This window comes from Pelmatolapia mariae, linkage group LG8, assembly GCF_036321145.2.
Source record: "Pelmatolapia mariae isolate MD_Pm_ZW linkage group LG8, Pm_UMD_F_2, whole genome shotgun sequence".
NCBI lineage: Eukaryota > Metazoa > Chordata > Actinopteri > Cichliformes > Cichlidae > Pelmatolapia > Pelmatolapia mariae.
The window spans coordinates 25,440,483-25,454,395 of record NC_086234.1 but is presented as its reverse complement, the minus strand read 5'-3'; the positions used below and the strand labels follow the sequence as shown (position 1 = coordinate 25,454,395).

Here is a 13,913-nt window from a genome sequence, read left to right as displayed (position 1 = left end):
CAGGGTCATTTTGACCCAGCATTTTGAGTTTCTGGTGTCCTGGTGTTTTTCTGTATTATGGTCTATGTTCTGATTTACTAGTTGAGCTGTTTTGATTAGTTTATCCTATGCTTCGGTTTAATTCTTGTTAAGAGTTTAGTTCTTAGGTTTTGGTTTCCATACTCCTTCTGTTCAGTGTCTAGTCTCTGTGCCTGCCCTGGTCCCACATGTCCTGTCTAGTCATCCCTGTCCTTGTGTTCCCTCTGTACCGTGTCAGCATTATCATAATGTGAAGCTCGTGTCTCTGAGTCTGTAAGTTCAGTTGGTGTGTTTCCTGTTTTACTTTGTCCGTGTCTTATGTCAGTGTATTCTGTTTTGCTTCCCTTGTCTTGTCCTGCCCAGTTAGTCCCAGCTGTGTTTCCCTTCTGTTTCCTGATTACTCTGTTTCCTGATTACTCTGCCATGTATTTTAGTCCGCTGTCATTTCTGCTTGTTGTCACGTCGTACCCTCATTTTGCTGTGTGTCCTCTCCTCGCGACCCTTTTAGTTTTTAGGTTCCTGTTCCCAGTCTAGTTTCTAGTTCTGCATTTGAGGTTTTTGTTTTTGTAACATTTATTGTTTTTAAGAGTTTTCCCAGCAATAAAACTGCACCCCAAATTACTCCCTGTTTCTGAGTCCGCCATTTTGGGTCCTTCATCTTGCCTGCCACACAGCACTAGATATGATAGTTATACTGTTAAGCAATTTCAATAAGATTATAACTTTTTCTTAAGTAAAAAAAGTCTAAATGCCTTTAAAAAATAACTTAAACAATAATCTTAATCAAAATTATGTTTTAAACTCTTGAGCAGCATCACTTTTCACATAAGACAAATCGGGGAGACGAAAGAAATTCACTTTAAAGACAAGAAACATTTTCTAATCATATTTTAGGTGGCGGCAGTGCCACCCCTGCAGTTTCCCTGAACATTTCCAGCTGCATAGTGGACTGTTTGGACTGGGATTATCTCATGACTAGTTCACATGCCAGCATATTTGTTGCAGGCATAGCTGTTTCCTAGTCACAGTTGAAAGTCAGTGGCTTCCAGTGTAAAACTCTGCCAAATCAAATATGCAGAGGCATCTGCTGTGGCAATCCATATGACAAGGGAGCAGCTGAAAGCATCTCTTTTTTTCTTTTTTTCTTTACTAGTAAGTCATTTTTGTTAATAGAGCTAAACGACCCAGTGGTACATCTACTAGGCTAATTAGTTAGAATCAGTTTCAACAGTAGATCAATATGCATACACGGTATGGGATTGTGAAACTGATCCTTCTGCATTATATCAGTGCTTCCACTATTTGACTAATACTATTCACTATTTTACTTCTAGAATATTTTGATGCTTTGATACTTTTGTACTTTTACTAGTACTTTGAATTGAGGCCCATTGACTTGTTCTTATCATTTAAAAAAGAAAAACAACAAAACAAAGATTTTTCAAAGGAATGGCAAAATGTTAAAAATATCTTTGATTTATTGTACACATCAAATCAGGTAGAAAACTATGGTTCAAAACATTCAGAGCATTCACATAGAAAAAAGAACAAAACAACACAAAGCTGTTGAAAACTCAACAGGTAAAGCCTGTGTGTGCTAAATCAAAGGAAAAAGTGCTTGGTCTGCAGTTTTTCTTCCCCCACACTCTTCACACATTGCACCTGAACACTGAGCATAAACCAGGATGTGGTAGCTCAATCACTTTTCTGCAGATAAAACACAAATTTCTGTAAAAGGAAGAGAGATGCACTACAGCAAAAGGTTAAAGATTACGAGTTCAGCCATCTGAAGCCGTCTGTGCAATTAACTGTGCATCACCGCGTGTTGAATTATTAGCACTTCTCTGAGCATTACAGGAGACCCCTGAAGTCTGTGTTGACATCCGTGCTTAGAGATGTAACTAAGTAAGCATTGTGATGGTGGCAAGAGCAGGTCTGCCGAGGCCTCTCGGATCTTGGTGGTAATTCAGGCACGGCAGGTCTGAATTTCTTTTTATACTGGAGGAAGACAAAGGAAACGTTTTCACTCGAACACAGTCACATCGACTTTGCTTGACTTTTAACAACAAGTCTATCTACTTCACACTTACTCGTTTGCACCTCATAATCAGCACTCCAATGATGAAGGACAGTATGACAGTAAATCCTATGACGATAGAGCAAATCAAGGTCAGATCCAGTATGGAGTTTGTGCATTGTTCCTCCGGGCCACCCTCTGTGTGTGAGAGAGAAAAAAGCACGTTATAGACAATTAAAATGAAAGTTACACCACTTTTAATGGAAGTGGATTGCATATACTGAAATGCACGATTCTCTTCACCTCTGACGATAATGACTGTGCCGTTGCTGGTCATGAGCAGTTTGTTTAATTTCTCGTCCGTGTAAATCCACTCACAGTAATACAAGTTTGTGTCCTCGAGCTCCAGCAAAGACAACTGGAAAGTGAACCCATGAAGTTCCTGTGCGATCTGCTTGGCTGGACTTATGTTTATTCGGCCTTTGAATTTGTTAGATGTGGTATTCTTGGTGACTGAAAATTCATTCAAGTCCAGGTACACAACGTCTTGTTCCTTGTGGAAACGCCTATGCATGTACAGCCCCATTGGATTCGCCAAGGATGTGGTGCACATGATCTCAGCAGATGAATTGACTCTCATGAAAGTGATGGCTGAAGGATTTTGGAAAGCTGTCAGGGAGAGATGGATTGTTAAAAAAATCACTTATGCAGATTTTTTTGTTTTGTTGTGATACCTTATACATCAGCTCCACCACAGGGCACTGGCAAATAAACTTTCGTTGCAATAAAGCAGAAAAGGCACAATCTGATCCAATTCGTACAGTTGTTGGGGCTGCAGAATGGTAACCACAAAACCAAACTACACCCAATAACTGTATATAAAGTGGCCTAACCTAGATTTAGCTGCAGCAACATATTCCAGTCATGTCACTCGCAATGGGCTTTTTTTTTGTAGACAACTAACTTCTACGTACATATTTTTGGTGCATCACTACATTTACTGTAAAGAGTGATTAAAAAGACCTTTTTCAATGATGTTTTTTTTGAGACACTGCTAAGAGGCCCAAAACAGGATGAAGCTGCAAGCAAACAGGAAAAGATGACTCAGACTCATCTTCAATGACATCTACAGTTATGTAAAAAACAGGGTTTTCTTCCCAGGAGCAGAAAACCCAATAAATTCACCCTGAGGTCAGACCATGCAGGGCTCAGAGAAATAGGCAAAAAACTTAAGAGCTTAGGTTTAGACTTCTGGAACTATGAACTTTGGACAGAGTTAAAGCAATGTGGGGACCCTCGGTCATGATGCACGGCACCGAGAAAACCAAACACAGCATATCAGCACGAACACCTCACACTAAACAGAGAAGCATGGTGGAAACATGTGCAGTTAATGAGCACATAATGATCTTGTTTTGTGTACTACTGCATTCTAGAGTCAAATGTGAGGCAACCTGTCTAAGAGCAAAGCATGGCTGAAATTGCGTCATGATCCGAAGCACAGCAGCAAATCTACAACAGAACGGCTGAGAAGCAAAAGAATCCAGGCGTTCAATAACTCAGTCAAAGTCCAGACTCCAGCTTAATCATGTTGCAGCCAGATCTTAAGACAGCTGTGTATGAGCAAATGACTGCAAACCTCAGTGAACTGAAGCAGTGCTGTAAAGAAGAGTGGCCCAAAATTTCTCCAAAAGAACATAAGAGACTGATAAAATCACACAGACAAAGCATAACTGCGAGCTAGTGCTGCTTAAGTGCTTCTGCAAGCTCCTAAATCATAGGATGCACTTAGTTTTTCACAGGACTGCAGAGAGACCTGTGAAAAGCTTTTTTTTCACATAAATTTATAATTTTTGTGTATCTCAAAATTCCAAAACACACTCACCTTTCCCGATGTCTAATATTACCTCCGCAGGCATGCAGAGCAGTCCCAGCACACAGCTCCACCAGTGGGCTTTCATCATGCAGTCAGGCTAGCACATATGCTCTCTGACTGACAGACAGATTGACTACAACATGAACGAGTGTGACAAAGAGAAATGTGGCGTAAAGAGGAAATGAGACACTGACTCTTGTTATTTTATCAGCTGTACGTGGGTGTGTGCATATGTGCTACATAACATCAAAGATGTGGAAGAGTTTGTTTATGACATAAATTTATTTGAAAAGATGTTCCATTGTACGAAAACTGTCTGATTTACAGTTAATCTGTACAAGCAGCACATACAGGATATTAATCACTTTTCACAGTTCTCAGTTTCACGGTACATTTTCTTATGATTCCTATTTCCATTATGGTTTTCACTTTCAAATGACACATATACACAGAAAGGAATGGTAAAAAAAAAAGATGAAACAGAGGAAGAGTTGTCTCAGAGGAATTACATTGTTTCCATAATAACATGTTTACAATGCTGCATTCAGTCTACTGTATAAATATAGACTATATTGATAAGAATTTATGTTTCCACCATGACATCCCCTTTTGATATGTAATATCCATCCATCACAGTCTAAAGCAAATGCTGGATAACTTTTCCTGTGAGCTGTGATCATAATTATGTGAAGAAGTCCAGGTGGACAGACATCAACGGATTTACAAAGTAAGTAGGTTATCCAACTTCGGATCACTTTACATAATGAGAACATGGATGAATAGTCAACTCTGTGGACATTATTTAGACTCAGTTTCACAACACATTTTCTTAAATTTTTATTCATCAGGCAGGAAATTTACATTCCCAAATTTCATCCCTAATCTTTCCCTTTTACTCAGCAGACTAAAAGTCATGTGGAATGCTCTGTTATTCCCACCATATTACTGTATATATAGTAGTCCGCATCATTGAATTTTAAAAATTAAATGAAAATGCTGATTTTAAAAAATAATGTCCAGAGTCAGCTGCGGTGACTCTACGGTGAGCTGAATCTTTCACAAACAGCAGATATAATATATGTTCCAAATCTGAATTTGTCAGACAGTCGTGAAGTCGTTACTGACTGGTGCAGTGTATGTCACCATCCTCTCACTTACTCTGCGTCTGTAAGTTCTATACAGGAAATACAAAATTACTACAGCAACAGCGGAGGCAAAAATACAACATACAATGGTTGTCACATGTTTTGACTCCTCGGGCCTAATGATGTGACCCTGTGTTGGAGTTGGTCCCTGTGACAAAGTACAATACAGTTATTCTAACAGATGCACTGAATACAATTTGTTATGTATGTCTGAACAAAATGTACACTCATTAACACGCAGAGACTATAAGATGCTGATAGATACTCACTCTGTAAGTGGATGGTGACAGGAAATTTATCCATACCACACTAACACGATTTCAGCTGTGACATTTTCCTCTGTTTGGACATTTAAGATGGTCAGTGACGAGCTGTTCGGGGGATCCCGGGGGGAAAGATGTATTCTGGCAAGCCACAGAGTTTGGTATGATTTTGGTTCATCCAGGAATAATTTAGAGCTCTACAGTCTGAGCCCCCTTTTGTCTTTATGTAACAATTTAGAGTCACTTTTTTTTTTTTTTTTTTTTACAAATGTAACATAGTCAGGGTTACTGCAATTAAGTGACACCACTGAAAGAGAAAAATATTAAAATATTATTTAATATATTATTACATTTATTCTTCCTTATGTATTTAGAGTTGTCATGCTTTTTGGTACATACTTTAGTCTGATGAGACACTGTTTTGCAGAGCACAGAACAGACTTCCCATTTCCACACACAGGACATTTACTCGAAACTACTAGAAAGAAAAAAACATATATGAATTAAGAAACAGGGTTTGCCTGTATAATTGTTTTAAATGAAAAAGTTATCTCAAAATCTGATAACTGGCTTGATTACATCTTTATTGTAACAATGCTTCATGGCAGTAAGTCTTATATGGTTTATTCCCCTTAAATGGTGCAACATTTGTTAGTCAAATGCATTTTTGGGTTGAGCAGCAGAGTTGAGCATGTGGATTGGGATCATGAAAACCTGCCAGATCTTCTCCACCATTGACAAACAGCTTTTTCTGCTACTGACACTTGTTTGTTTTAAGACTGGAGAAACACGACATATTTAACGGATTCATTTAACTAACAGGGTCTTGGTAGCATATGAAAGAACCAAACACAGCCACAACAGCCTTGCACCTCCTCCTCACAACCCTGGTCACAAACTGCTGTAGAATACCATCCCATTCTTCAACAAGCATTCGTTGCAAGTCAGCCAGTGTGGTTGTGTTGGTCACTCTGGTATGAACAGCACGCCCAGGCTGATCCCACAAGTGTTCAAAAGGTCAAGTCTGCAGGCAGGCCATGCCATCCTCTCCACTCACAAATACACATCGCTAAACATAATGTTCCTCTGCATAATCAGGTTAGAGTGCACATGTTGCTGACACCAGCGCAAACAGTAATCATGACAAGCCTTATGAGGCTGGACACTGGCTATGAGCAGATGATTCTGGACTGTCTGTGTCCAAAGTTGTTGGCCAAATCTTGTCTATGGTTCATAAGTGATGACGGGTTGAGGAAATGGTGTCATTTTCTTGGGTTGCCCACTTTGCAGCCTTGTCTCTGATATAACCTGTTATGTAGAACTTAGTTTCAGTTTGGAGATGCTATGAGGGCCCAATCCAAGTAATGCTGCAACTTGCCAGGTTGAAGTTACCCTATAGTACAGACCCTATTCAGATCAGTGAAACATGGCATACTTGGAGCAGACACCAGCTGAGCAAGGATCCTGCTACAGGGACCATATAAGATTCATTGGCTTTAAGTGTTTTTACAACAAAGACATAATTGGCCGAACACAAATGTCCTTTGTGCTAAGTTTAGTTCATGTTTCTTTGAGTTGTAGTCTGCAAGTATACTGTATACTGATTACTTAAAATACAGATTTAAACATTTCTCACATTTGAGAGTGCAAGAGAAACAGCAGAGATAATTACCAGAAACAGTTAAGTGCAAAGATAGCATGCAAGCTTTCTGTTCATTTTAGTTTTTCCCACATTTCAGCACGAATACATAGATAACTTCAATAACAATAACGTCACTGCTCTCCTTTAGTGTAACATTTTATAGACTTTACATAGCAGAATTCTCATTTATCTCTGCCCATAAATATGCTATTGTCTAACAGTCCTCAGAGGATTTGTAATTAACAGATTTTTTATTGCCAGAATAACTGGTCAGTTTCCAGATAAAAGTGAATGCCTGTAAATGTGACATCTAATCAAATCTTTTCCAAATCAGGACAAAAAGTTTAGTAGTTATTGTAAGAAATACTAAATAACAAAACGTAATGAATTTTGTTTAAATTAGTTAGTCTCTTTACATAATAAGAACTTTTAATTTTGATACTCAGCATTGTGCTTTTGTAAACTTAATTTTCTTAAATAAAACTTTGTGAGCAATTTAGGTTATCTAAACAAATCTATTTGCATTATTAGACTTGCATTGCATATAAAAACATGCATATGTTTCATGACTTTGTCAAGGGAAGAAAAGCCAAATAACACTAGCATGAAGAGAATTTAGTTAAAATATGTAAAAGAAGCAGTAATACTTGGTAGAGAACTTCTCTCTTTGGAGAACATTTGAAAATGAGTCATAACAAACAGGGCAGATTAGATCAGTGGTGTCAAACATACACTCTAAAAAATGATTCATGGGTTTAGTAAGTAAAGCTTAAAATCAATAGCTTTTTCTGCATAAAAAATTAAGTTTGTTGCATGTACACATTGTAATCAGTTGATAACTTAATTTAATGAGTTGGTCGAAATGAAAATAAAGAAAACAGTCTTAGCTCAGTAATATATCGATTTTGAACAGACATTTCTGTGTTAACTTAACATGAAAGTGTATTCAGTTAATACAACTTAAAAATCTCGTAAGCGTCCTTTAAAAGCTGAGTACAAGGCTGACTTGCCCGGACATGTTGTGCTCTCAGACCACTGATGAAAGAAACGGAGGCAAAGAGAGAAAGCGGAGAAGCGCTATTTTGTACGGAACGTTATCAAACAAAGCTTTGTGGTAAGTACAATTTTTTGCCTTGTTTTATTCACAGCAGCTAATAACTCTAACTTTAACTCTATCAACACGCACTGCAAGAAATCCTTTTTACACAACACTAAACTCTTCCTCGGCGAGTGGTGGTGATAAGCTAGTAACGTTACACTTCTGGCTAACTTGTGAAGTAATTCGACAGTAACATTAGTCTTTGTTAAGTTTTGTTTTACGGTGGCAGCCAAATGGTGTTAATTGACACTGAGCTTCTGTAGCAGTAGTTTTAACTCTGCAAAGACAGGGTAATACACGTTTTTCTTCTTTCTACTTTGAAATCGTTGCAGCGTTGATGAAGGTTTGACCAGCAAAAGGCTGGGCCGTTTTACATTCATGACTAAACAAATGTAGGTTACTGAGTATACATTCGGTTTAACATCGATGCATTTTGATGTTTAAGTCCTAGAGTTATTTTTATGTGAGATTGAAGTTTGTTAATTGAGCCCTAGCTGAAGAACAGCCTGTGTCAAAGTTCAGTCAAAAAACGCGGGCGAGGAAGCGAACGCCATGTTGTAGAAACGCCACAGGAAAGATCTTAAGTAACATTCATAAACTAGTTGTTTTAATGACATTACATTGAGTGTGCATTAGCACATAACATATAATTTTGCTCTTTTGGGTGTTAACTGCAGATACATAAGCGCAGTTGTATCACTTAAGAAAAAATATCTTTGATTTGGAAACATAAAGCAACTTTTAGGAGAAACTCAACACTAAAAATAATATACATAGTTTTAACTTTTAATGTCATAAGGATTTCCTGTGTTTCCTCCTCACCCACAAGGAGAAACGGAAGAAAGTTTGGAATATGGAAGAGTGGAGCTCCTCAGTGAAGTGAGGAAGAGGGACAACTGTCAGATCATCAGTGACAAAATGGCGAAGACATTCTCCATTCGCAGGCAGGAAGTTGTCAATCAAGCACCAAAAATCAATGACCTGAAAGAAAGATGGCCTGCTCTTTTTGATGCAGTTCAGGTAAATATTTTTCCATAAGATAATTTGCAGTATGTATTCTTTTAAAGTAAATTGTATACATTAACATGTTGTGCCTATTTGTGCCTTTTTTTTATACAGATAAACCAAGAATTCAGAAGGATCACCACTGTTAACCTGGAGACAACATTCATGGCAAAGCTGGACTAGTACTCTCAGAAAATAATGTCCTTGCTGTCCTCAAGAGGAGGGGCTGCAAAAATGCGCATTCGGCGCATCCAGAACATGCTGCTAGAGGTATGAATGAATGAAATGTAGTTTATTTCAAATAGGACAATCCACTTTTTTTTTCCAATAGGTGATATTGAGTCTTAAAAGGTAGCTGTTTACAACGCAACTATGTCAAATTATTGTTTAGAGCTTGAGGCACAAATATCAATTAAAACTATAAATACTTAATAATAAAACAAATTATAGGTGATGTGGATCATGATTGGCAGAGTAATTTGCAAGATTTTGCAGTTTTTCTATTTGTTACCTGGATTTTTCAAGTTCATGAATTGATCATTTCAGAGAAATGGCTCTTTGAAATGATCAATTCATTATTTTGATTATCACTGGAAATCTATAATTGGTACAGTTTAGGCCATATAAAGTCAATCCTTTTTTTTTTTTTTTTGGATGTAATTATCAAAAACCCATCCTCCTCGAAGAGCAGTTCGACATTCTTTTTCTTATTCACAGGACGATTCTGTGGAGAGAAGGCGAGAGGTCGCTATCCGTGGCTTAGTGGTGTATCTCAGGGAAAAGGAGGAGGATCTCTTCAAAGAGCAGGTAAATCAGACATGACTATACTTTGTATTAGAGCTACGATCTAATCTATTATTAATTGATTTCTAAATTAATCGGCAACTATTTTGATAATTGATTGATCGGTTTGAGTAATTATTTTAGAAAAAGAAGTCCAAATTCTCTGGTTTCAGCTTCATAAATGTGAATGGTTTCTGGTTTCTTTACTCCTCTATGACAGCAAACTGAATATGTTTGACATTTGAGGTCATCATATTGGGCTCTGAGAAACATTGACATTTTTCACCATTTTCTGACATTTTCTGGACCAAACAACTAATCAGATAATCGAGAAAATTGTTAGTTGCAGCCCTATTTTGTGTTACTCTCATGTATAAGTATGATTACTTAAAACATTTATATTGATTCTGACCTACCAGGATGGTGGCGGGGATATTACCAATGAAGTGATGAAGATTGTAACCAGAGGTGCCACAACGTCTGATGTCAGTTTAAATGTACATTATATCAAGAATATGTTTACTGCTTTATTTTGCTATCAGACAGCCTTTTCTGTGAGGAAAGAGAAGTTCTACTGCTTGTTTCAAGCGCTTTGGCCCACCAGCGTCCATGGACAAAAAGCAATAGCAATTTTACCTGACAGCACACAGGAGTTGCTGGTCTCCTGCTGCCTTGATCAGTAAGTGTAATTGTGTTATTTGGTGACTTTGGTGTTAGTTCGGGTTAGTTCAGATTTACCAAAGTCACACAAACAAACTGAGCCTATCGTGCGTGTCGGCAGGAATGTGCTGACTGCTGTCTACTGTGTGTAATACACTCACAATGTACTTCATACTTAAAAAAACCTAAACTATCACTTTAACACAAACAAACTTGAATCAGAGCATGACTGTCAAAATGTTCAGTCTTTTTGAGACAGATTTACAGGGGTGTTTTATGTCATTTATTTTATGGAGGCAACAATTTTGTCTGCTATTGAAATGTCAATGACTCTGGAATGGTGGACTGGTGTTCTAATAAACAGTTTGATCATAAAACTGGAATTTCAATGTGTAATTTATTGTATAATTGTAAGTTATAAGTTATTGTAAGTTATTAGTACTCAAAAAAATTAAGGTAACAATTTGCATGGATATTTCTGAGTAGAATAAAAGTAAAAAAAATAAGTTTTAATAACTAAATGGAGTAATTTTTAAACAATTAAAAATAAGTTGGTTCAACTTAATTAAGCTTGTAGAGGACAAAGCAAATCATGTTGTTTGTACGTAAGGAATAGAGTTTGCCTAACTAGAGAACTCTTGTGGCATTTACGCTATAGTGGCTAAGCTGAAGTAACTTAAAAAGATCCATGCAAATTGTTACCTTAATTTTTTTACGTTAAGCCAGCAGATCTTTTTTTTAGAGTGTACAGCCCGTGAGCCACATCTGGTCTGTGAGATAATTTCAGTTATTAATAGCCATCAGTGTGTGGGAGCTGAATCTTCAGCCCTGCTGAGACTTTATTTTGACAATATTTTGAATGGCACACCATTCGGCCAATCAGATGCAGTGATAGACTGGGCTCATACACTTATGTGAGAGAAGGAAGGGGGGCAGATGTTCAGCAATGACAACAAGTACAGTGGTTCAGTCCAGGAAATAAAACCCCAAATATTTCATCTGTGACATTTGCAAAGTTAATTTAAATACGGTCATTTTTATTGCGCTTGACCGACAATATATATAAAATAATGTCTCGTGTTAACCCGGTGATATTCTCATACATGAGGTGACTTCAAAAACAGCAAAAAAATAGCCAGGATAAGTGAACTGTCACCATGAACATTGATGATGTTCCTCTGACATTAAAAATAGATACGGGACCATATGTGACTGTAAGAAGTGAAGAAACCTTTAATACACTTCCTAAAGTCTATAATGTGATCAAAGGGCAAAGTTGCAGTTACATCAGCAGACCTGAAGCTGTAAACAGTGAAATGAGTGGAAAACATCAGTACTGTTTTGATAGACTATGAAAAACTGAACCAGTTAAAATAATTCTTAAACAAGATGCACAGCCATATGCAGTTCACGCAGTCAGATGAGTACCTATACCTTTCATGCCTCTTGTGAAAAAGTAACTGCTGAGGCTTGAAAGTGAAGGGATAATAGAAATAGGGGTTGATTCCAGTGTGTTCCAGGTTTCAGGTGTTCTACATGTGGATATCTTTGAGTCGATCATGGAAGCTTCACGGTTTTTTGAAACTACATGAAATTATTATTATTTTTTTTTATGTCACTTGACCTAAAGGTTCACCTAACACAGATTCTGTTTAATCCTTTCAGGGTGAAATGTTCGTATAGGTCATTTCAGGAAGTTTGAATAGTTTCAAATGGTATGGAAAAAAAACATGACACATTTGATTGAAAGACTTGTTACAATTTGAGTGTATTTTGAACAAAACACTGTTCAATTTTACACACAGTTATTTTGTAGTGACAAGTGACTCTTTTAACTCCAGTATAAGGTGTTAGCTGTAAACATCTATAAACACAACACTGACATTTAATTTTGGATAGGGCTAACATCTTAACAAACAGTGGTTTACACGTAGGCCTGGAAAAATATTACCAGTCAATTTTCCTTTTGCTCTTTTTTTGCTCTCTGTCATTTCTGAAGGAAGTATATGTCTGATAATGTGCCAACCAATATGCAACAAAAACAGCAGCACTGTAATGATGTGGACGGTCTGTCACAGTATATAATATTGCCACAGTCTTTGAGTTTACTTGAGTTAACATATAGTAATGCTAGACAGGTGGCAAAAAATCCATGTGCGGAACAGGGAAATGCATTATCCACAGTCCACAAGAGTCCCATCTATCCATTCATTCATCACAGCCTAAAGTAACAGTTGGATGATTTTTACTGTGAGCTGTGGTCACAATTATGTAAAGAAGTCAAGGTACAGAAACATCAGTGGATTTACAAAGTAAGTATGTAATCCAACTTCGGATCATTTCCCCATGATTAGATCGTGGAGGAAAAGTAAACAAAACTGACCTGATGTTCACACAATGAGTAGTCAGAGCTGTGACAAATCTGTAGACATTCATCAAACTGTTTCACAACACATAACAGGTTCAGTCCCAAATGTTCTTAAATCTTTATCCCTTAGACAGGAACATTCCCAAGTTTCCCCATAATTGTTTCATTTTACTGAGCAGACTGAAAGTCATGTGAACGCTCTGTTATTCACATCCTGTTATTGTATATCTATATATTGTATATAAGATATCAAAGAAGTCTAAAAATGACTAAAAATAAAAAAAGCTAATAAAAAAACAAACAAACAATATGATTATCAAAGAGTCAGCAGTGATGAGCATCATCTTTTACAAATAGAAAATATGTCACACACATTCATATACATTCATATCCCCCTCGCACTGATAAACAATCATACAAAGAAACAATAAATTTTCAAACAACCGTGAAGTCTTTACTGACTGGTGCAGTGTATGTCACTGTCCTCTCTCTTACTCTGCGTCTGTAAGTTCTATACAGGAAATACAAAATGAACACAACTACAGCAGAGGCAAAAACACAAAGTACAATGGTGGTCACGCGTGTTGACTCCTCCTGCTGCAAGATGGGTTCTGGTATTGCCCCTGATTCATGTGAGAAAGTGGAATACAGTTATTCTAACAGATGCACTGAATAACATTTGTTATAATATGTAACAATGTACAATGTTTGAGTCGTTGTTCTTCACCTGTGCTGTTGTCTGGTGCTGTCGTTGTTTGGAAAACTTCTTCTTTTGGATGGATAGTAAATTGCAGTTATTTTAACAGTGGCAATGAAAACAATTTATTCTGGATATCTGAACAAAACATACACTCACCACTGATTAGCCGTACTCTGATAGGAAGTGATTTCACCATTCCACAGTTTGACACGATTTCAACTGTGACATTTGCCTCTTCTTGGACATTTGAGATGGTCAGTGACACATAGGTAAGGGCATCCCATGCACAGGTGTATTTTGTGGCATCAGTTTCACATAGTTTGTTGCTATTTGTGTT

At 37.3% G+C, this 13,913-nt stretch overlaps 1 protein-coding gene across 1 annotated transcript; it reads right to left on the bottom strand.

Annotated features, from left to right (window-relative positions):
- Positions 1 to 1,519: 1,519 nt before the first annotated feature.
- On the bottom strand, positions 1,520 to 4,070 carry LOC134633355 (uncharacterized). Its single transcript, XM_063482226.1, has 4 exons — positions 3,921 to 4,070; positions 2,339 to 2,704; positions 2,109 to 2,233; positions 1,520 to 2,016 (listed from the first exon to the last, which is right to left on the bottom strand). Exons 1-4 carry the CDS (start codon positions 3,997 to 3,999, stop codon positions 1,870 to 1,872), a joined length of 717 nt encoding a protein of 238 aa, XP_063338296.1. The 5' UTR covers positions 4,000 to 4,070; the 3' UTR covers positions 1,520 to 1,869.
- Between the last annotated feature and the right edge of the window lie 9,843 nt (positions 4,071 to 13,913).